The sequence below is a fragment of the Phasianus colchicus genome, chromosome 1, assembly GCF_987193195.1.
Source record: "Phasianus colchicus chromosome 1, bPhaCol1.hap1.1, whole genome shotgun sequence".
NCBI classification, from domain to species: domain Eukaryota; kingdom Metazoa; phylum Chordata; class Aves; order Galliformes; family Phasianidae; genus Phasianus; species Phasianus colchicus.
The window spans coordinates 181194072-181217227 of record NC_143436.1 but is presented as its reverse complement, the minus strand read 5'-3'; the positions used below and the strand labels follow the sequence as shown (position 1 = coordinate 181217227).

Sequence of the window (23156 nt, the reverse complement as noted above, 5' to 3'; positions counted from 1 at the left end):
CCACCAATCTTATACTGTGCATTTTAAACATGGAGTTTTGGAATTTAATTTTTCGTTTGTTTTCTTCTCCTCTCCTTCCTCCTCTTTTTTTGGAAATTTTGACCTGTCCCATTTTGTTTTGTGCTACTTTGCAACATCAAAATACTTCTCAAAATCACATAGAGGTGGATAAGAGGTAGATGTAACTGGAATATTACCATTGTATGCATGCTAGATAACAATATTTGTGCTCTTTAGCTAGAAAATCTTTTTTCATCGACATACTATGTTGGTACCAATCATACTGGCAATGCAGTAAGATTAAAAAACTGAAACAGAAGCAAAAACAATGTTGAAAAAAAATGTTTTGGTAGTAAGAAGTGTTACTGTATCAGTAATCCCTCTAAGTTCTTGCCCTGGACAGTTCCTGTTGTTTTACTAACGAGCTGATGTGCTCATTAGAGATAAGGGTTTTATGCTTTTGCACACTCTCAGACAGTTTGTGTTTATAGGATAAGCAACAGGAGTGAAGGAATAGCGTGGCTTTGTGAGCTGTTCAAGGTGTGTGTCGTTCATTAGTAGTGCCTGCACAAAGCAACAAAAGTCCTGTCAAGTACTGAGTTTGCAGGTCTTGCTGTAGTTACAGTTTTCTATAATGGATATGATCACTACCTATAGCATAGCTAAGTAGGTGTCACAAGCTGTTTTTCCTGTTAAGAAGACTCTGATTCTTCTCTTCTGTAGCTCATACTTCAGTGTATTAGTGGACTGACACTAATGACTGTGACTTTGAGTTAATTTTTTTGCTTCTTTTGATGTAGAATAGAAAACTGAATAAAATAAATAAAAAAAAAAAAAAGAGGTTTTGTTTTTGCTCTGGTGCTTTAGCTACTTTCTATTTCTTATCAGAAATTTAGGCTGGGTTTCAGGAAGTCACTTTGCAGTGCTCCACTATGCAGGAAAGTCTTTGTAGAATGAAGATGCGTTGTGTGTCTTCCCCTAAGCATTCTGCACGTATTCCAATGGAAATATAAAATACTTGCTGCAATAGCAGCTGTTTCAAATGTCTTCTGTGTGTTGTGTGTGTTGCATCCCTTTAGGTGCCTGAATAGGTATGGCTTTTTTACTTCTTGGCAAAAGAGTCGTAGACCAGGAATCTCTGTGTTCGTTGTTTCTGTGGTGTTCTGCTGCTACCATCACAGAGATGGATGTTGGAAACTCTCACGAGCCATCTGGGGACCTGACATTACTTTTGTAAAATGCATTGAAAAATAAGTTAATTAAAATAGTCCTCCGACAGTTGCAAACTACTTCCAAAACTTCAGCATTTTTATACCTTCCAATCCCACCGCATTGCAGACCAGGAGTTACAAAATAGGAAGGTTTCTGCATGACCTCTTCTGCCTTTCATTGATGCAGAAGTTACTCAAGTTGCTGTGTTGCTTTGATCACTTAGTGACAGGTGAGATGAAAGTGATCTGATCAGTTGTGACTAACAGCTTCAGTCAGTTTTACAGCACTTCTGCTGTGATGTGGCTTGCACACTGACAACATAAGCTGGTGAACTGTGTGTCATTGTCCCAGAAAGGTTCATGAGGTTTGAATGCGTCTGGTGTCCTGCTGTGAGTAGGATTTAAAGCTTGCTAAGTTTCAGTTTGACAGAGTAAATGAGTTCCTCATGAAACAACACATTCATGGAAAAGGAAGATGCTGAAAGGGGCTGTTAGCTGCTGTTCACTAGGCATCATTCTTGCGTTTGTGCCTTTTAGCAATTACATGTTAATATGTCTAACTGCTCTTAAGATAAGTTCAAAACATATATTTTGTGATACCCTCCCACCCATTGAAAGAAAACCCCTATGAAAACATGTTTATTCTTCTATACAGAATGCATCAAACTCAAAGACGAAGAAAAAAACAACTAAAACCCAAGAAGCCAAAAAGATATTGAAGAAGAAATTTAAAGTGAACACAAGAATAGTTTTTACTGAAGATGGAGAGGTAAGATAATTCAGAATAACTTCATGTTGGTGGGAACTGAATTTGTAGTTCCTATAAAGACAGAAATGCTCATAGTCTATGTATGTATGTATATAAAAAATTATTTTCAGAAGTGTGTCATTTTCATTATTGGTTTAAGTTTTGCAAAACTGTTCAGCTTCCATTTATATTCACTTCCTCTGAGGAACAGAGAGGTGTTGTTGTATAGTAATGTTGTTTCACAGTTATATATGTTAAGGTATTTGGAAAGGAACAGTTACTACATGTACCTGTCTGTACTTTGTTTCTGCGTATTATCTTCAAGGTTAGACGGGATACAGAACTGACCTTTTCCTTATAGAAATCTAATGCTGTTTTCTTATAGGTAATTGCCAAAGCTTCCATAAGTCTTGAGTTAGTGTACAAACCTTTGGAGTCTATGATATTCTTTCCAGCATTCACCATTTCTAGATTGAAAATATTGTTTGAAAACCTAAGGGAGTACCAAATTTCCACCTACTGGTGCAGATGTAAAATTGTATCAAAATTTGCCAGTGATATAATTGGATCTTTTGATAGCCAATTGAAAAATGTATTGATTTGGTGCAGAAAGGAGTGATTGTGGTTGGCTGGTCACTGTTGGGTTTCACTGTGGTGATAACCTCACAAGGAAGTCTTCATGCTCCATAAACTTTTCTAACATTTTGTTTTACAGCTTTAAATATGTACATTGTTTTTCCATTTCCAACACTGAGAAAAATGTAGTGTTTTTTTTTTTTAATTATTTTTAACTGTAGATCAATTTCAAGTATTTCATTTGTTTTTGTGATCAAATGAAATAATTTTATATCCATATAAATAATGGCATTAGTCACAATTTAAAAGGTTTTAGAAATTACTCCACTGACTAGAAGTCATACATTCCCATATTTTTCTTGCAAAGATGTCTTCACCTACCATAAGGTATATGCTCATATGTCATAGGTGGGGGTGTTTTTTGATGTATGTGTAGTTTTTGTTTAGAGTTTCAGATTCAAATGATGTTGAGTTTTGTCACGTCATCCACAAGTGAAACTTGAATCTTAAAAGATTTCCAATCAAGTTTTCATATAACAACCAGTATAAACCTCCACATCTATTCTCCTTCATTCCCTAAAAATACAGAACTACAATTATGATTTCTCATGTACTCTGTGATGTAGTCTTTTCTCATTCTTCTCTCCATCAATATGTTGGAATGTTAACTGTTTACTTGAAAACATACTATTTAAATTGACTGCTGTTCTGTTCTGCTGCATGTATTTTGGAAAGTTGTTTTTTGAAAGCAAATATAAATTTTCTCCCAAAATGTGCCATTAGACACAAGTAATGTGTTTTTTTCTACACATTTTTGAAAAACAGGAAAATGTTCAAGTGAATCTATTGAACAGTAACGATGTAATGAGGATTTTCATTTCCAAATACTTATTTTTGACTGAATGTGATTTTGAGTAAGCTATCTGAGTTTATATTGCACAAAGTTTTGGGGTTTTTTTCTTTGCAAATGATTGGATTTCAGATTGGATATTAGGAACAGTTCCTTCTCAGGAAGAGTGATGAAGCACTGGCTTCAGATAGATAGATAGATAGATAGATAGATAGATAGATAGATAATCTTAGAGATCTTTTCTAACCTTAACGATTCTATGATAATCTTTGTTTAGTCCAGAAAATAATGTATTGGACTACTTAGGACATAAGATCTTTATTGTTAAGAAACATTCCTAACTATTGTTTTTCTTGTCGTGTATAATTCAGTTAGTGCAGCAATGGCCACCTGTGCAAAAATCCAGTTTGGCAAAAGCAGATGAAGAAGATGATGCTAGTGGTATCAACTTAGATAAAGTGAGAGAGATACTGCGGGAAGAAGACAAATTTGACAAAGAAGAATACAGGAAGAAAATTAAGGAAAAACACAGGGTAAGTTAATTTCTTCTTCGCTTACTGAAGTGCAAAAGTAGATACTTTGATACAGATTACTCAGTGAGAATACTTAAATATATTATGAAATAGGTGCAGCACAGGTTTATGTAAATGCATTGCTATTTTCAGTGTTACATAGGACACAGAAGGACTGTTCTGACATTGTGAATAGCTAATTAAAAGCCTCAAAGCCTTATACAACAGTTGTTTATAACAATGCATCTTTGATTACAGCTTTAAAATCTGGCAAGAGTTTAGTGGAAGTGTTATTTTATGGTTTGAAGGGGTTTGTTTGGAGGGATGGAGAAGTTTGGTTGGTTTTTTTCCTGATACAAGTGTACAGGAGGATGGGGAATTGGAAAAAAAAACTGCAGTGTTTCTAGACTACCCTGACTCAACATTCAGTAATGCATTTCAGATAGGTGTAAGTGCTGGCTTTTTGTATCACTGTTATTTAAACTGTTGTTTGGTTGGTTTGGTTGTTTTTTTGTCATTATTATGGGTAAATGCGAGATTGTGGGACTGTATTTTATTATTGGCTTAATTTATACTCAAAGCTTCTAATTTCCAAAGCATTGGAAGTTGTTGTTTTATTTCCCTGCTTTGCAAATGCCGATCCAGTTTGCCTTTATCCACTAATTGCTAGTGATTGATGGTGGATGTTCTGGCCTCAGTTAAGGCTTACATTTGAACAAAACTGTTCAGAGAGCATTTACAGAACCTTGAAGTTACATTTGGGCACTGAAGTATATCAGCTGAAGTCAAAGCATACTTGAAAATCTGCCACTGTAGTCCTGTTGAAATCATGAGATCTAGAAAAATCTCATCTCGTTTTTCATTAGTGCAGCATTACATCTAAGAATAGCTGCAAAGAAATCATCTATTCTCTACAGAAGAGATAAAATTATAGTGAATTTTAAAGGAATTAGAATTCACAGATGCAGCTTGAAAAACAAGGAGAGACTGATATATGACTTCACAGTCAATCTGCCGTTTTCTGTCGAATTCATATACTTTGAGTGATGCTGTTTTGTGTTTGGTGCTAGACTCTAATGATTAAATGCTTCATCAACTGGTCTGTTAGCGCATCTTCGTCTCCATAGCGCCAAGGAGAACAAACAACATTGATCAGATATTCACTTGCATTTAGAAAAGCAATATTTCACCTGTGTAGATACGATGGAGAGAGAGAATGCCTCCTTTTGAAAGCCAGACAAATGAAATGAACAGAATATGCTGCGCCATAAATGTAGAGTGGTGGGCTTTTTTTTTTGTAATTAGAGAAAGTGACAAGTTTCTCCAACATGCCTTACTACATAAAAGTTTTTCACTTAGGTATTATTCTTTAGGAAAAGAAATAAAAAGGAAAAAAAAAAAAAGGAAAAAAGGTGTTATGACAGAAAGAAAAATGTTTTTTAAAGAAATCTTCTGATAGAGGGATTGTGAAATGTGTCTTCAGTTTTAAGAACTGCATTCAAGCATTGCTTGCACATTCAGAGTTTTTATTTGTGGCTTAGCAGTGAGAAGTAAAAAATGCTCCTTATGGTAAACCCTTTGTACGTGACATAGCATTCAGTTTCCTGATTGTCATTTAATTTTTGAAGTGATCTTACAAAATGTTTGATATCCTCAGTTTTTGGTTTCCCATATTTAAAAAAGATGAAATTGAAAGGGCCTGGAAAGCTGATAGATGGAGTTCAGAATTCCCTTTGTTAGACTCAGTTGCTTCCCTGCTATCTCACCACTCTTGTGGTTGAAGATGATCTTCCACCCTCACTTCAGAAAGCATTCAAGTTTGAGATGCCAAATAATTTTAGACAAAAATAATAGAGGTTCTTTAAGGTAAAGTGGCACAGATGGAATGTATTTTTGTTGCTGTACCTTTTACAAAGATATGCTTTATGTCAGCATTTCCTGACTGCAAGCTGTTGCTGTTTAGAAATAGTTGTAATAGTTGGGAAAATATGTCAAATCCTGTTGGTGTGTCTGATGTAAGCAGAGGCATACAGTCTCAGTCTCCCTTCTCTTGGGTCATATTAAGCTAGTCAGGGGATCAGAAGAGCCACTCTTCTCGTGTGCCATCAAGGGGCTACATTGTTGTTGTATGGGGCAGATATTATTCAAATTTTTCTGCATAGAAAGTGTATAATTGGTTAAACTGACACTGTATGGAGAAGTTCCATGGTATAATTTAGAGACTGTAGCTAAATGAGTATTGTAGTGTATCTGCTTTCAGCCATTGGTTTGTCACTGGTACTTTTTGGAACTTACTGCACTATCAGTGGGGCAAGTTGTCAGCCCTGGATTATGTAAAGAGTGCTAGGGAACAGGCAGGGTTTTTGAAGGATGTTTAAGGCTGGATTAAGGAAAATCTCATTATTTGAAATTCAAGCTGCCTGACAATAAAAAGGAATGACATGGCCACTGTCACATTGCCTGCCCAGTAGCGTCTAGAAAGTTCACCTGGCTCATAAAATTTCCCTCCCTAAAAGTTAACGTCAGTTAACAGCAGACACTTTGCTGAGTCTGGATCTTTGATGACAATTTCGGTGACCCTAAGGAAGCAGAACTGCATCATGGCTTTGCTGGACAAGCCTGATCAGATGCCAGGTCATTCTCTGAATTTCCTATTGGAAGTTCCATTGTATGAATATCTTTGGTCTCAGACATGGTGGTGAGCATGTTTGTTAGGAAGCATGCCATTAGCACTCAAATTTGGATTTGTTTGAATTTCTTCTTACTGAAGCTACTATCTGCATTTTTATATACAATTACCTGAATGAAGATGCTGTTAAAATTTGCTGCTATTTTGTATATATTAACACATCTGTTAATCGATTGATAAGAGAAAAAAAAAGTTTGCTTTTTAAAAATAGTATATTCTTAATATAAGAATCTGGACCATAAAGATCAGTTTCTGTATGCTGTGTACTGACCTTTAAATGTTTGTTATGTGCAGAAAACTTGTGTCCACCTGAGTCCCCATTTTGGGTATAACATTGTGTGAGACAGTACCTTGATAGAATAATAACTTGTTTCTATAGGTTTTATTTATGAAACCTGAAGATTTAGCATACCTACGTACATGTATGAATATTGCTGCCAAAAAATTAATTCTTTAGTATTTTTTTTATGAGCTGTAGGTTTGATTTCATTATACCTAACCTACTAAATGCAGTCTGAAAACTTTATCTTGTTCATGCTAATCCAGTAAAAAATAAATGGCATATGTCAAAATGTCAAAAATGACAAATCGAGATCAAAGAGCCATAGAATAGTTGGAGGGGACCTTCAAGCCCACCCAGTCCCAATGCTGTGCTGTGGGCAGGGCAGCCATCCACCAGCTGAGCTGCCCCACGCCCATCCAGCCTGGCCTGCAGCACCTCAGGGATGTGTGTGTTGGTTCACATTTCCTTCTCTTCATTCCTTACTCCCTGCTGCACCTGGGGATTGCTGTAATTTTCTGTTCCGTGTATTTGGCAGTTTCCATTCCATCCTGTAAATCATTTTTTGAAACATGTTGCATCTATTAAAAGTATTATTTAGGTGGGTGGGAAAAGCGCTAGAGCGCAAATGCATTTTGGTTTTGTATAAAGGAAGAGCAGCAGTCCTTACCCTGACTGGGTACCTCAGTGATCTGGTCATCAAAGGGCCTCTGAAGTGGAATGTCTGCCTCGGCCTTGAAAGGATGGCTGAGAGTATCAGCACAGCTTGTGGAGGGCTGTACTAATATTGCTTGGTTTCAACAGATTTTTTATGTCCCGCGTTTGGATTCGTGTTTTGATTTAGATTGTGGGTGGACTTATGAAAATATTGCTTTTTAACTTAAAAAAACCTGTCATTTTATAGGCCTTCTTCCATTGAAAATCCCTCTTTTTGTGTTTCTTTTGAATAATCTTGATGATGAAAGGTCTTGAGGAAAAAAATGGAACTTCTTAAAATCAAAACTTTCATGAAATAACTTCTTTTATTAACTTTTGAGGTGAATACGGCCTGTCAGCTTAATATGAACTTTCCTCGCAAAATCCTTTCTGATGAATAGCAGACCTACTCAGAAAGGATCCACAGGCCATTGCTTTTAAATCCATTTGCAAGTGTCATTTAAATGAGCACAGTTTTCAGTATGATCAGAAATACGTTTTGGTGCATTCATGAGATTCTTGGATTAGATGAGATGTGTGTTGCAGTGCCTTAAGGCGCGTGCAAACTTGCAAAGCATCTACACTATAATTAGGTTTCCTTCAAGGGATTCATATTCTGTTATCCTCTGTTTCCTTTGCAAATGGGGGAAAATTGAAAATGTCATGGGTAAAAATAAATAAAAACCTGAGGTATAATTGTAACGTAATTAATTCTTGTTGAAATTTTGGAAGCAGAGTGAATTTTAGCAGTTGACCACAAGGGAAAGGGCAGTAGCACCAATGGAGATGATGTGGAAAGAATTCTGCATTAAGGGAAATCTAATGACAGCACAGAGAGAGGTATGAATTTGAGCTCCTTTTTAAAATGTGTAAAATGTTATCAACAACAATAAAAGGAGAAGCGAATAAAGTATTCAGAAGATGTTTTTGCACTCCATTTTTCAAGTTTTCAACTGAGAAAGCGCTGTTGTTAGGATGAAAACACTGGCAGAGGGGGATTAGTCTTGCTTTTTAATAACCTCTCTTCCTTTCAACTGGGTGCTGAAGGAAAAATGAATAGAAGCCTCATTTTTTTCCTCCCTTTCCAGCAAGTACAATATGCTATGAGCTTGGGATGATCAACACTAGAAGATGGCTAAAAGGCATCATTTCCCTGAGCTGAGTGGTACTGCAAGCAAGCTGCAGTCATCCTCAGGGACCTGATACTGCAGGAACTGAGTGTAACTTAGGGAAAGGTTTTGATAGGGTAGAAACTTGTGGTTTCAGGAGCGTACTTCCCCAGTGAATGTAATGAATAACTTTCTGTTGAAACTCATTTTTGAAGTACTGTGGACTGGTAAGGAAATTCTGATCTCATGTATGATAATGTTGCCTAGAATTTTTTAAAATTGAAAATGAGATATAAGTTTAGTTATGGAGAAAGAATTGTTTTTATCATGGGATTAGCCAAATGTTAGGATTAAACTGTGTATTTATTTTTAAAAGCAGTAATGCTGGTGGTTTTTTAACTAGCAGGAGAATGATTGCATCAATCAGTGGGATGTCAACAGGTGTGTGCAGTGGTTATCCCTACACTGTGTGTCCCATGCCTTGCTGCACTCCGTTGGGCTTACCTGCTGGCTAATGCTGCAGCCATTGGCTCTACCTCCAGCCCCAGCCCTGTGTGCTGGCTGTACATTTCCCAGGATCTCAGGATAATTCCTTGTACCCTTTCCTGGCTGACCTTTTGCAGCCCCCTACCGGACCTTCTCTCCTTGTGATTTGCTTTTGCAAATGACTTCTGCTCATGGCAGGAAGTTTATGATTTGGATGTGTTTGGTATTGTAATGGTATCATGTAATGACTTAGGCTGGAAGGGACCTTAAAGCCCACCCAGTTCCAACCCCCTGACATGGGCAGGGCAGCCACCCACCATCTGAGGCTGCTCAGGGCCCCATCCAACCTAGTAAAGGGAAATACAGATGTTAGGCAACATGCACCACTCATTATGTTGGAACATAAAAGAACCCATGAAAAATAATTTTTGGAGTGGGAAATCCAGTCACGATGTTAGTTCTGAAGGGTGAGTGCATTGTATTTCAAAGGAAGTAATGTTGGTAAGCTCCCCGTTGGGTAAAGCACTGGGATGGTCCTTCCTGGTGAGCAGCAGTGTGTCAGGTCATGGCGTGGTTGTGTGGTTGGTTTGGTGTAAGGAGCATGCTGGTGTAGTGCAGAATATAGAGGAAGGAGGGCAGCAGCTGTGAGGAGCTCAAAGAGCAGCATTAGAGATGGAGAGATGTGTAGAAATGAATCAGGAGAGGATTACTTTGTTAGAAAGCCTGTCTGAGGACTTCCATTGCTGTTGATGCTGGCACTGCTGCTGTTCCATCCTGGGTGCAGAGCTGTTAAGATAAGGAGGCTGGGTGCTGCTTGGTGGACTGACAAGCATCCTTGGCAAGTCTGAGCACCGGAATCTGTTTGGTCTCACTGTGCTCATTGCTTGTGTTTTCCTTTTTTTTTTTTTCTTTTCAATTTGAAAACTGGATGGGCTGCACTTAAAACTGAAGTACCCTATGATTTTTACTAATTTTCCTGCAAAATCAGAGTTTCTGGCCTCATCTCTCTGATGTGACAAAGCAGGAACTGAAATAATAGAGTAAGAGGCTTGTGTACGCCCTGATGAGGTGTCAGTGCCACTCACAGGAGGGAGAGCTAGAATGGGCACCTGCAGTGTGGAGGAGAAAGTGAGGCTTCAACTGGCTTCATTTGTGTTTGTTCAGAGTCTGACTCGGACTGCAATTTGCACAAACAAGGAATCTTACTGTACTGCCTCTGTTTATTAATTAGCTGAATTTAATATCTCTTTCTCTTTGGAAACCTATTTGTTAGAAGCAATCTGTATGTATGTATTTGTATACATTGGTTAAGGGTATGTATGTTCAAACCAGATGGCCTATTGGAAGTACTTAACATCTTGTTAAAAAAATGTCTGTCCTGAAAACATGTTTGGTTTGCTCAGATGTTAGATGAGAATGGAATCATTTTTGTTTCTTTCAACCAGTGTCCTGTATTGGTTTTGTTCTAACAGTGCCCTTTAAGGGTCAATTTCTGCCAGTTAGTTTTCTTTCTTTTAAATGAGGATGCATTCTGCATTTACCTCAAAGTCCTTCTCCACTGCTTGCTTAATGTTTAAGGTTGCCATGATGCTGTCTTTCACCTGCTTTTGTTGCCACGCTTTCACACTTTTCCTATGCCATCTTAAACAGTTCATTCTATACTTGTGTGTTTCATTTTCCCTGCCTAATAAATAAGCATCAGTTATACAGATGAGGTTTTTACATTGCTATCTTTATGTTGTTTGTTGTTTAAAGAGATTATTTAATAGATATCTAAACCCAAATGTAAACAGATCAAATCAATCACCAAAGGCATAAAAAAGCTTTTCCTCTGTTCCCTGAAGATATTTAAATTTATGTATTCAGCAGTGACCAATTTTGTACTCAACATAGTATTTTTTTTTTTTATCCTTGGCTGAAATTAATGCTCAGCGTCTGTTCTGTTCAGTTTTATCTTTCAGCTGGGAGTGCTGTTTTGGTGCTTGGGCCACTGTTTGCACGTAGATGATTTCCTAATCTCTATTACTAAACAAATATTAAAGCACATTTAAATACGCAGTTAAAAAGAGAAATAAAATGTAGCAATGGCCGAAAAACTGACTGCTGAAATAAATTTTTCTTATTCTGTGTGTATTCTGCCCTCCCTCATTCTGTTTATTTTTAACTTATTAAAATAATAAATAGATCTCATTGATTTCTAGTTTTTATTCTATCCACCTGTGCAGAGCAAAACCGCTGTGGAAGAGGACAGGATTTGTTTGTGTTGGCTCATGTGCATGCTGATTGTGTATAGAAGATTAATCTTGCTGTGTGGGCTGCTGGTGTGTTTATTAGAGCAGGATTTTCAGATCCCAAGTTGCTTGCAAGCTGAGCAGTTAAAAAAAAAAAACAACAAAAAACAACTTTTGCATGTAAATAGCACAGAGCTGGTGTGAACTCTTCTGAGAGAAACAAATGTGGGATACCGCAGTGAGATATACAAAGTTGCATTTCAGAGCACATCTGTGCTTTAAAATCTGGGCAGAAACCAGCTTTGGATAGGATGATGCCAGTATGTAAGAGATGCTCTGAAATTCTGAGCAGCTGTTTGTGCATTTTCTGTAGCACATTTGGCTCTGAGTCTCTAAAATAACTCCTACTAAAGTAACAGCTGATAGTAAATACTAAAAAATGAAATCTGGTACTCCTATTCATCCGCAAAGCTTTATTAGCAAATGCAGCCAGAATTTTTTAGTCTGCAGAGTGACGTTGCTCTGAATCCCAGCCACTTCTGGAAGCTGTTGTGCTGGACACCATGACCTCAGCTGTTACAGTTAATAGATCAGTAGCTCTGAAGTGTAGCATCAGTAGGTAAAGGACCAGTTATTGTAAGTGCAGTGTTAAAAATTTTGATCAAAACCTGCAGTTGATGAGCATTTAAATATATATATTTTTTAAAGATGAACAAACATACATTATATTATTACAATTACTATTCTTTTCTTTTTTTTCTTCCTTTTCTGCCTTAGTGAATAGTTTTTTATCTCAGCCCACAACTTCTATTTTTTTCCCATAGTCTCTCCCACTCGCAGAGGGCAGTGAGCAAACAGCTGTGCAGTGCTGAGCTGCCAGCCAGCTTAAACCGCAGTGGTGTGAAACAGGGTGTGCTGATGGTCTTGAGTGAAACTGTTGCATGCCTGCAGCTAGGCAAGCAGAAAAGGTCCGTAGGGCTGGTAAAACTGCTGTACACCACCAAAACCAGGAGTTCGTTTCTTGTAAATCTGAGTATGAACACTGCAGAAGTTCTTTCTATACATGACAGTAATCCCTACAGATTAAATGTTGCAGACGGACCCCTTGACAAATCAAAATGAACTCGCAATTAACTGTAGGAAGAAGAGGGTCAAAGAAGAAGGGGCTCTCTGGGTAGAAAAAAAACCTGTAAGCTTTCAGAATTGCAGGAATTTAAAAAAAAAATCTATCAAATATACATATATATCATATCTTTATATATCAAGTATCTTGGCTGCTAAGCTGTGTTTATGTGAATCTTTCACTTATTCCGAGCTTCACCAAACAGAGAGGGCTGCTATTAGTCATTAATTTTTTCACCTCAACCTGAAAACGTGGAACATGAGAGTTTTTCCTTTTAGCAAGTGTTGTTAGTATCTTGAGGGAAAAGTAAAAAGGGCATGAGTGTTTGTTTTAAAATTCAGTGGGAGAGGAAACGGGAATGTGAAGTCAGTGACAGAGTTCAGCATGTGGCTTTTCTGTATGTTAGAACTAGAAGCAAAGTGAGCTGTGCTTTTGCCTCCTTGTTAGGACAGAGCTGGTTCCTTTGCCCCCTTTGAATGCAGAACAGGTGGAAGGGTTCACTAATGGTAACTCTTTCTTGTTTAGTTGAAAGCCAGACGGTGATGTCAAACTATGTGATGATGACTAAAGCTCTTCATTCTTGTGATCACTGAAATTACTGACTGTCCTCATTAGCTAGATGTTTAACTGGGGGGAAAACTGGTCATTTGCAGGAAAATTCTAAAAGCTGATCAGGAAGCTCTCTGAGCTGTGTAACACTATTTACGTTGGTTTCAATTGGATCTTGAAACATCAGGAGAGTTTTAGAAGATATGGAGAACTACCATGCAGATACTTTTGAGGATAATAAATTAGTAATTTAGCCTGCAAATAGTCCACAGCAGGCTAATAGAACGACTGGCTTAAGGCTCCTTACTAAAGAGTGAAATGAAAAGAGTGCCAGTAACCAGTGATGCTTTGTGGAAAGTAGGTGTAGTGAAATGTGTGTTTATATGTGATTTTATCAGAACAGAATTTGTTTTGGTAAATAAATCTATCGAATATATTGACAGTTCCACAAGCTGTTCACTTGAGCATTTTGATTAATAAGTTAAATAAAATGAAATTAATGCAGCACAAATTAAATAGACCAGAATTTCAGCAGTTGGAACTTCGCAAACCTGTGGCTTCTGATTCACAATGTACTGTTTCAAGAATTTTTTTAAGTGAAGTGGAGGAAGGCTTTCTTGCTAGGTTGGGCTCAAGCAGAGAAAAGTGTGTTTTAAAATCGGTTTGTGAATGTGTTTATAGGAATCACAGAATGGCCTGGGTTGAAAAGGACCCCAGTGATCATTGAGTTCCAACCCCCCTGCTATGTGCGGGGTCACCAACCACCAGCCCAGGCTGCCCAGAGCCACATCCAGCCTGGCCTTGAATGCCTCCAGGGATGGGGCATCCACAGCCTCCTTGGGTGAATAAGAACAAGAACTTTGGAATGTAATGTGAGGACTGTGAGCTCTTTCCTCAGAGATGGATGCCTTAAGAAAGAAAGATATGGGTGATGTTCTGGTTGCCCAGGTCAGTGTGAACTATTGCAGTGGGATTTTGCTGATCTAAAGGACTGATGGGATCATTGAATGTACAAACAGAAGTGAGAAATATGGTTGGAAGGATAGTAAGATCTCATATAAATGCTTGTTCATGAAATATTTGGGAAAATAGACATAAATACTGGGAGACATCTGGAGTTGCTTTTGTTTACCTTAGAAAAGAAAACTGAGTTGGCATGATTGGGATGTGTGTACATCGAGACCTGAACATGAGGTCCTTCTACCAGTCAAGAGATGAAGGGGCTAAAAATCAAATATAAGTAGTTCAGTTTGGTAACAGCAGCTTCACTGAAATGTTTTTAAATCTAGAGTTCTTTGTAAACCAGGATAGGAAAAGGTGATACAGTCTTACAGCCTGTGTTGTGGTAGCCAGGTGCATTGATCCCATCTTCCCTCCTGCTTTCTTTTTTGTACTTCTCATTCCAGTCTCTGCACCTTTAAGATCCTTTTGTCTTTACTGTTCTTTAGAGACATACATATATTGTGCTGTCTGGCATATTTCTCTTCTGTGGCATTATGTCAATCTTCTGCTTTCATAGCTGTCTTTGCAGTGCTCTTTGTAAATCCCTTGAGCAGGAATTTCAACTGTATTGGCTTAAGCCTATGGCTGTAGTTAAGACACTGTCTAAAATTTTCTGTTATATCCAATTTAAAAACAGCTTTATCCTGCTTTGTAATATCTGGTAGGTTATTTTCTAGCTCTATTCTCTTTCACTTTTTTGAAAGTAAAGTTTGAAAAGGATCACTGTTTTAGCAGAAAAGTAAGAGAATAATGGTGACCTGAGTGAGCAAAGAATGCCCAACTAAAGCACTTGGAAAAAGGGATTGAGAGAAAGTGCAAAACCTCAGTAAAATCATTAGAAAGGTATAAGGAAAAATGGTCAGAAATGAATACAAACTTGACTTGGAAGGGAATCATATAAACTCCCTCTGGATCATGGTAACATCCTGTCTAATTCCCTTTTGTCTCTGCTGAAGTCTGCATTATGAAGAAACGTTCACTGAATGTTTCCAACTTTTTCCCCTTCTTTTCTCTTTCATAAAGATACCTAGCTCATATTTGAAAGGAAAAGCATTTACTGCTGTCTTTCATATTGTGGGAATTCAGGAGGAACCAGATCTTCATTTTCTGTGCTTCTGTATATTCAAACAGAGCTTTTTTCATCCCAATGGAGTCGTTTAATCTCTTTTCTTTTTTAACCTTGGCCATGTATCAATCTGGGTGCTGTCTCATTCTGCTGCCTGTTCTTGTTTTAATTAGGTTGGCAGGGGTGATTGAGTGTAATTTGTATAATGTAAGTTGGTAGTAAAAGTTGCTGGGTTTTAATGGTAAAGGTTTGGGCTTTTTAAGATGTTCTTAAAATCTAGAATCAGTTTAATATGACTTATACATATTGACCAATAAACGGTGAATCAGTTTGTAAATGTGGTAATAGTCCCTGGAAAATATGAGTATGTAAAAAATCCTTATATTAATATCTGGATATAACTGACTTTTTGTTTTGTTACAAAAATTGTTAATTTTGGTTCTACTCATTGCAGTGCTTTCAGACTCAGGTAAACATACATCAGTAAGTCAGTTGTGTAATGATAGCAAGCTTGCATATTTGTATTTTTTGATAAATGCCAAATAACTTCTGGAAGATGACTTGAACAGTTGCTTCCCGTTGTTCTACAAACATGCAGTCTAAACTTCAAAGCAGTTAGTGACTGGCACCAAACTCCTGGATGAAACAGTTCCCCAAATACTGTTTTTTAGTATATATCCGAAGCCTGATTTTCTGGCACATTAACTATGTGTAAGACCAAAGTGAATCAGTCCTCAGCACCTCCATTTTGAGGCCTTGGCAAACAAGATTCTTTTTTCAACATAAGTCTGTAATGCTTGGTTCATCTGTTTTGGCAGCTGAGGGCTGAGGGATGCAGTGGGCTTGTGCTTGGAGTGCTCAGGTCTGGTCTCTTGCTGAGTAGACTGTGTCCAGAGCAGATGGCATCTGGTCCCAGTGGCTTCTTTTGGCCCGTGCGATGCTGTTGTGGCTTTAAATAAAAATATTGACTGCTTTTTCATGTTCTAAAACAGCTGAAACAATGAGAGCTCTGTTACGTTTGACTACAGTAAAGTCTTTTTTTTGTTGTTTTATACCATGTGCTGAATGCAGTGGCGTGTAGGTTTGGATGGATTGAGGTTTTGGTGTACAAAGGTATCAACTACAGCACTGGAGAACTGTGTAAGGCAGAGATACACAAACCTCATTCGTTTTTTTCTCTGCCTGCTTCTGGGAATGAACTTTTGATCTGTTCAGTTTTGATTTAGAGAAGAGAGATTGATTTACACAGACTTTGAGAGTGCTTCAGTAGTTTGGGCAATTGGAAGAACAGAAAATGGCACATACCACACAGATGTCTCAAAAGGAATTGAATTCAGACACCAATTTTGAAAATCTTGGCAGTAGTGTTCTGCCTTTCTCAGCACTACATGTGAGCCATATTACTTTCCCAAGCAGCTTTGGGTAGGACCTTCCTGTATACTTTGGTAAAACTAGTGGTAGTGTTGGAAAATTGAAACTGACTTGGCATTGGTATTATATGGCAGAGTAAGCCTTTGTCCATCCTCAGCAGAAGTGACTGCAGCAGAAATATACTCCAGAGCCTCAAGAGCACCAAAGGGAAGGTCTCTTGGGAACTAATAGTGCAGCATTAAAGCACAGGAAAAGAGGATGAGCGCTGACCAAAAGAAACACAGGCCAGAGAGAGCTGAGTGCTCTGCATCACTGTCCTTTACCGTGCATGGTCTGTGGGCAGTTGTAGCTTCAGTACAGGTGTGCTCAGCTAGCAGTGACAGTGGCATCTGTGCTCCTGACCAGATCACCTTACTCATTAATTTTATGGTGTCTGCTCTTTCATTGCGATGATAGAGCACCAGAACTGCTGGAGCTTTCTCATCATACCCAAGAGTGATCTGAAATGTGATTTCATGCTATAACATGGTTTTCAGCCTTTTCTGTCCCGTCGTGTTGACCCAAAGCTGATATTAAAGGAGTTTTATGTGGACTTACATGCTGGGGCTAGGAACAGCTTATGTTGCTCAAAGAAACAGAGAGATGCATCACATAAGCCTTTTTTGCTTCTCTAAAAAATTTTGAATAACCAATTTTGTTTACGTTGCTAAGATGAGAGTTTATAGCCTCGTGCTATGCCAAGGGTGGTTCAAGTTGGATATAAGAAAACATTTCTTCTCAGAAAGAGTGGTGAGGTATTGGAACAGTCTGCCCAGGGAGGTGGTAGAGTCACCATCCCTGGAGGTGTTGAGGAAATATGTGGAAGTGGCACTGAGGGACGTGGTTAGAGAGCATGGTGAGGTGGGCTGATTTTGGACTAAGTGGTCTTTTTCAACCTTAATGATTCTGTGATTCTGTAGGACAAATGGATAATAGGGAATGGTGTCCTTTCCTAACTGATGTAAATGCCCTTACTTGAATTTCTGTCCTTACTTCATGAAATCGATAATTGAAAGGATGTTAAATTACAAAGACCTGACAGCATATAAAATAATGTTTCTGTTGGTTTAAAAATAAACAAATCCCAGTAACAAAAAGAAGAGAGAAACAGGGTGATTAATGTCAGTTACGTTAAATATTTTGTCTGCTTCGGGATGTTAAAAATCTGGCTGGCAGCTCTGAATGAGTTTTATCACTGCTTTTTACTCATTTGCCTTTGGTGGAGGCAGCTTGATGTTATTATGGCTTCTGAATTGATGCAATTACTAACAAAAATTCTTCAGTAACATTTAGTTAATAATGGCGATAAGAAAGCTATTGAGAACATGTTATAGCTTTCAGTCTTCAGCAATTCTGAAGTAGGGAAAATTATTATTTTTCCTCCTTAAATAGATTGAGTTCCATGTTAAAACAGTGAGAAATTAGAAAACTTATCTTTTGGTGCAGTTTTTACCTAACCTGTTTTAGACAAGTACTATCTTTATCAAAATACTTAACTGTATATTTGCTTCAAGAGTGATGAGTTTCAGTGAATTGGAATCATTTTGATATCATTTAAGAGCAAGAATAAGAAATAATGTCTTGATCAGATATTTTTGTATACAATTTTTCATCAATAATGTTTAGAATCAATTCCACCATTATAATCTGTGTGCACTAAAAATATCTCAGTGTTTCCAATAAAATCTTAAATTATTAGAAGAAAAACAGGCTGGGAATTTTGTTTAAAACTGTGGATTTTCTCATTTGTTTTAGGAGAAGAGGCTGAAAGAGAAAGCAGCAAGGAGAGAAGCCAGGAACAAGAATGCACGGGTAAGGATTTGTGTTTGGTTTTGATCAAACTAATGCTTGTGCTTTTCAAACTGTTTTTTGATTACTGCATTTATTTCTTTAGTAAGCAGTGATTTGGTCAATGACTCCTTACAGGTTTTTTCTCCTTGCTTATCTTTTGTCATTCACCTACTGTGATGTGGTTATAATGACATTATGAAAAGATACTGAGTAAGGTTAGAAAGTTTGTATGTGTGCGTATCTATAAATAACATGGAAGCCTTATGAAATTGTATGAAATTGCTGTTTCTTTCTTCTGTATGTCAAGTGAGCTGCCATTTCAGCTGCAGTGCTGATGCCATTTTTTTTTCCTCTAAATACCTGAACATGTTGATAACTTGCTGCAGTACTGAAGACAGTGAGGTTTTTGGTGAAATCACATTTAGACTTTGTTTCTGCTGAACCTCTTCTTTAAGCTACAGGTATTTATGCTGAAGTTTATTCCTGCCTTTTGTTAGGCCCCAACCCTTTCCTATCCTTATTCATATATGTATATTCTTAATTTCCTCATGGCTCTTCTAGTTTTTCATATTGCATGTTTTGTGATGAACTGAGATTTCATTTAGCTGGAAGGATTTTCTGGAATATGGGCTGAGGAATATGCATGGCATTTCTCATGCTACATCTCCTGTTTCCTATGCTACACATGTTCCTATTCATTCTTAGCAGTTAGCAGAGATCTTACACCCTTGAGAAAATGGATAATGTTCTGTGTTTTCCATGGTGACCATGTGTTGGGAAATACAAGTATAGGAAGACACTTCATACTGTAATTCTCAAGTAAGTGCAGTTTAGGATGGAAAGCCTACTTCTAGGGTTAATTCTCTCTTCAGAGATGGCAAGCTGTGAGAGCCACTGGCGTTGTGATCCCTCAGTGAAGCAGCAGAAGTTTTTTGTGTGAAATTGAATGTTTAGAGTGGCATAGTTTTAATGTATTGAGCAAGCATGGTAGCAAAATTAATGGAATGAATGATTAACAGACATCTGAATATAGTGAGAAAACACTGATGGGATCAGGCTGTATCACATTTGTAAATGTTTGGCTGTGTGTTCATTTAACCTCTTCTTGAGGTACAAAAATCCTCCTGTGTCATATTACTCAGCAGCTGGAGAAATAAGGCCATTCTTCTCAGAAGGCTGTTCTTACTGATGTATTTCCCCTGTCCTGTTCTTTGCCAGTCAAATGAATCTCTCCTTAGTGATGGGAAATGAAGAGTCGTCTATCTGTGCACTGTGGGTGTGCACGTGTACAGGTTGGTTTAAATACAGAATCATCTCCTCAAGTTAAGATGAATAAGATGAAAACATGTTTTGATGCATACTTTCCTCTCCTCTGTGCAACACTGGCATGCTGAATGCAGCCTGGCAGATTTGCTGTAAAAGTACCAGCAGTGTAAGCCTATCATTGCTTGGACTTCTTTTTAACTCCCAAGTGCTGAGTTCACTCTGTGCAAGAGGAGGCAAACCTCTGAAGCTTCACATCATCCTCCGTGAAAACTGCTGGCCTTTTTCTTTTGTTCAGAGGCTACTTTTGCCAGAACTCTGTGCAGTCGAATCCTGTCACTTTCTGTGGGACTCATTTGAAGGGAAGATGTTTCCATTGGGAACAACTATGACAGCCTGGAGTTGGGCATCTCAGTCGTGGACGTGCAGGGGAGCAGCAGGTGTTAGATAAAGGTGGCTGTTTCAGGCTGCTGGGTGTCTGAGGAATTAATTAAGAACGCTCCCTGCTTTACAGAAGCTTACAGATGAAGCTACAGTAGCTGAAGCTTGCTATAGTCTGTGTAGGATATGACTCAAGCTGCTCCTATGAGACATCCAGAGGAAAAAAAAAAAAAAGGGAAATAGTAAATGAGAGAAACTATTGAAACAGAAATGAGTTTAGCAAACATATATTGCCTATATCAGGAGTTCAGAAACTTTCACATTTTCACTATATGGCTTGTGACCCACTTACTCTGCCAGACACAATTTGTTTAACAATTAATAGCATTTTCTCAAAAGAGAAAGCAATATGGAGAACCAAAAGCAGCGAAGGTATTTTTAGCTACATATTAATGCAGTCCAACAGCTGGAGAAAGGGATTAGATCAACAGCTCTGAACAGCCAGTCACATCAAAGCAGCTGGGGTCATAATCTGTTGTTCCAGTTCTACCCACTTTATTTCTGTTTGCTTTAACTGCTTCTCTCATAAGATAAATTCTTTGGGTTATGGAGTCTTATTTATCATCTTTCAGTAGTATCCAGCCTACTGGGTCTGACCAAAACTCCCTTTTACTTTTCCACTCTAAATATTAAATAATAATTCATCAATTATGACTTTTGCTTCTCTTGTTTGGTGCGATTCCTGCGCTGTTGTCCTGCTGTTTCTTGTCCTGTCTTTATGATTGGGCAGTGTCTGGCTTTTTTTCCAGAATGAAAATGGAATCTATTTCTCCTGATGTCACAGGAGCCCACAGCAATTCCAGGGAAGTTTTTGCTCAGCCTTTGAGGCATAAGGGATAGGCTCTGCAAATGGGATTCAATAATCAAATTCTGGCATACTCTACTGAGCGTGCTGGAACATGGAATTAGATGAGTAGATAGTTGCAGTGTTATTTGTCTCCACCTTGGTTAACTCCTCACACAATAAATTAACCAAGTAAGAAGTGAGGGCTCTTTTAGGATGCTTTGGAGAAAGTATTTATTGGAATTTATTACCATTAATTGAATTTGAGTGTAAAAGGATGTGAAATCAGGCAAAAGAGCTCTCTTATTTTATTAAAGAGAAACTAGAATCTTAGGTTGGGGTTTTCCACTGTTGTTGGATATTTATTTTTCTCCCAGGTTAGGAGGATTTGATGAGAATTTGATGCAGTGTTTCAAGACTACAAAAAAGCAAGTAGTGCTGATAAAATTGCAGTCCCTGAGTCCTCTCACAAAGCTACATAATGTTTGCTGTGTTGTCTTGAAAGTGATCTGGAGACAATTTTGTAGGCACGTTTTGATGTAAATCAGGATGCAGAAGCAGAAACACGGGTTGCCAGCCTCTGACCTGAGGCCTTGATGGCACGGTGTGTCTCTGAGCCCTGGTGATGAAGGACAGAAGTAAATCACTGGATGGCTTGTGTTAGACCTTAAAGATCGCCCAATTCCGACCCCATGCCATGGGCTGGTTGCCGCCTACCAGCTGGGGCTGCCCAGTACTCCATCCAACATGGCCTTGAGCTCTACCAGGATGGGGCACCCACTGCTCTCTGGGCAGCCTGTGCCAGTGCCTCACCACCTTCTGAGTAAAGAATTTCTTCCTAACATCTAACTGCCTCTCCCTTCTTTTAGTTTAAAATTGCTCCCCTATAGGGAAGTGACAGAGCAGCTCCATGTGGCTGACACTCATGGGCCCAGAACTACCCTTCACTTCTAGGCTTCCCCTGATATTTAAAAGCTCTTTCTCTGCAAGCAGCTGTTGGCTGCAATGAAGCTAAACGTGACTATAGTTCTCACTGAGTTTACTGTTTTGCTGTTTGAATGCCTCAGAGTGCTATTGATATGTTAAGATAACTTCCTCACTTCATAATTCTTCCTTTTAAGAAAAATATTTTTGAAGGAAAGACGTTTTCCAGATGCAGCTGAATGCATCTGTGGGATGCAGGGCAGGGAGTAGATGGGGAGTCTCAGGATAATATGGTGTTTCCAGGTTCTTTACTGATGTTCTTTGTGATCCTCAGCCAGCAACACCCAGCATGATGCAGAATATGATAACTAGCCCCCAAAAGAGGGCATTGGCATCTGCTAGAAAGAGCTGGGACAGCATCTGCTAGCTGTGCCAGGAGGTAAAGCTTAGTCATTACAGTTGAGTGAATCATTTCAGCCATTCGCAATCTTGAAGAAGTTGAAGAAGGGAAAGCATTTGTGTATTAGATGTTAAAGTAAAGCTACACAACTTAGCTGCCTTCCTCTATCTGTTTTCTTGAACTTATTAGCATCCAGTCACTCTGAGAGGAGTCTCCCCAAGCACCTGATGTTTTAAGAATTTACTCTGTACGTTGTACAAACTGCTTATTTTGAGATTGTCATCTAACTGAAAAACAACTGTCTAGAGTACCAGAAGCTGATTACCTCAAGATTTGTAAGGAAAATGTTGCCTGATTAAAACAGAGAAAAATCTACCTAGAGCATGCACTCCATAGTGAGAGGGTTTTCCTCTTTCAGAACAGATTGAGGGAGTCAAATAATTGTAATACAGTTAGGATGGGGATTGTTATTAGGCAGGAAAACTGGTGTCTTTTTGAGTATATGAAAAGATCTAGGTACTCAGTCTTCAGAGACACTTTTTTTGTATGAATTATTTCTTCCTGAGTGACTTTAGAGCGTTGAAGGATCAGCAGCAGTATCAGAATAATTACACTTTAACTTTTCTCGTGTCTTGTCTTTTTCCCCTGCTCTTCCTCCAACGTGTTTTGCTACTCCCCCAGGAGCTAGTATTCATGTATCATATTTTATATATTTTATTAAATATATCTTCATGTATTTTTTTGTAATTTAAAATTTTCACAGAGTCACAATGGAGTTAGGAATCTTGACACTCGAGATTGAAGGGATGTGTGTGAGCACATCTATAAAATACACCTGAGTGAGCAGGAGGCACGTACTTGAAAGATAAAGCTATGACAAATTCAGACATGGATGTCTGTGTGTATCGCATCACTGCAAGATACAATCCTTAGTGCAGCGTTCTGTTTTCTGCTCCTTATGCCCTGCTCTTTTTAGATTTTAACCAGAACCATACTTTAACACCCTGTTGTCTTT

The 23156-nt window shown here is 38.2% G+C and overlaps 1 protein-coding gene across 2 annotated transcripts in view; it reads left to right on the top strand.

Moving 5' to 3' along the window:
- DDX10 (DEAD-box helicase 10) overlaps nucleotides 1–23156 on the top strand; it is a 165346-nt gene that overhangs the window by 92214 nt on the left and 49976 nt on the right. For both annotated transcript variants that reach the window (XM_031606202.2, XM_090133885.1), the window contains exons 14-16: nucleotides 1867–1980; nucleotides 3757–3918; nucleotides 18294–18350. In XM_031606202.2, the coding sequence (XP_031462062.2) occupies nucleotides 1867–1980; nucleotides 3757–3918; nucleotides 18294–18350 (333 nt within the window). The remainder of the gene's footprint in view (nucleotides 1–1866; nucleotides 1981–3756; nucleotides 3919–18293; nucleotides 18351–23156) is intronic.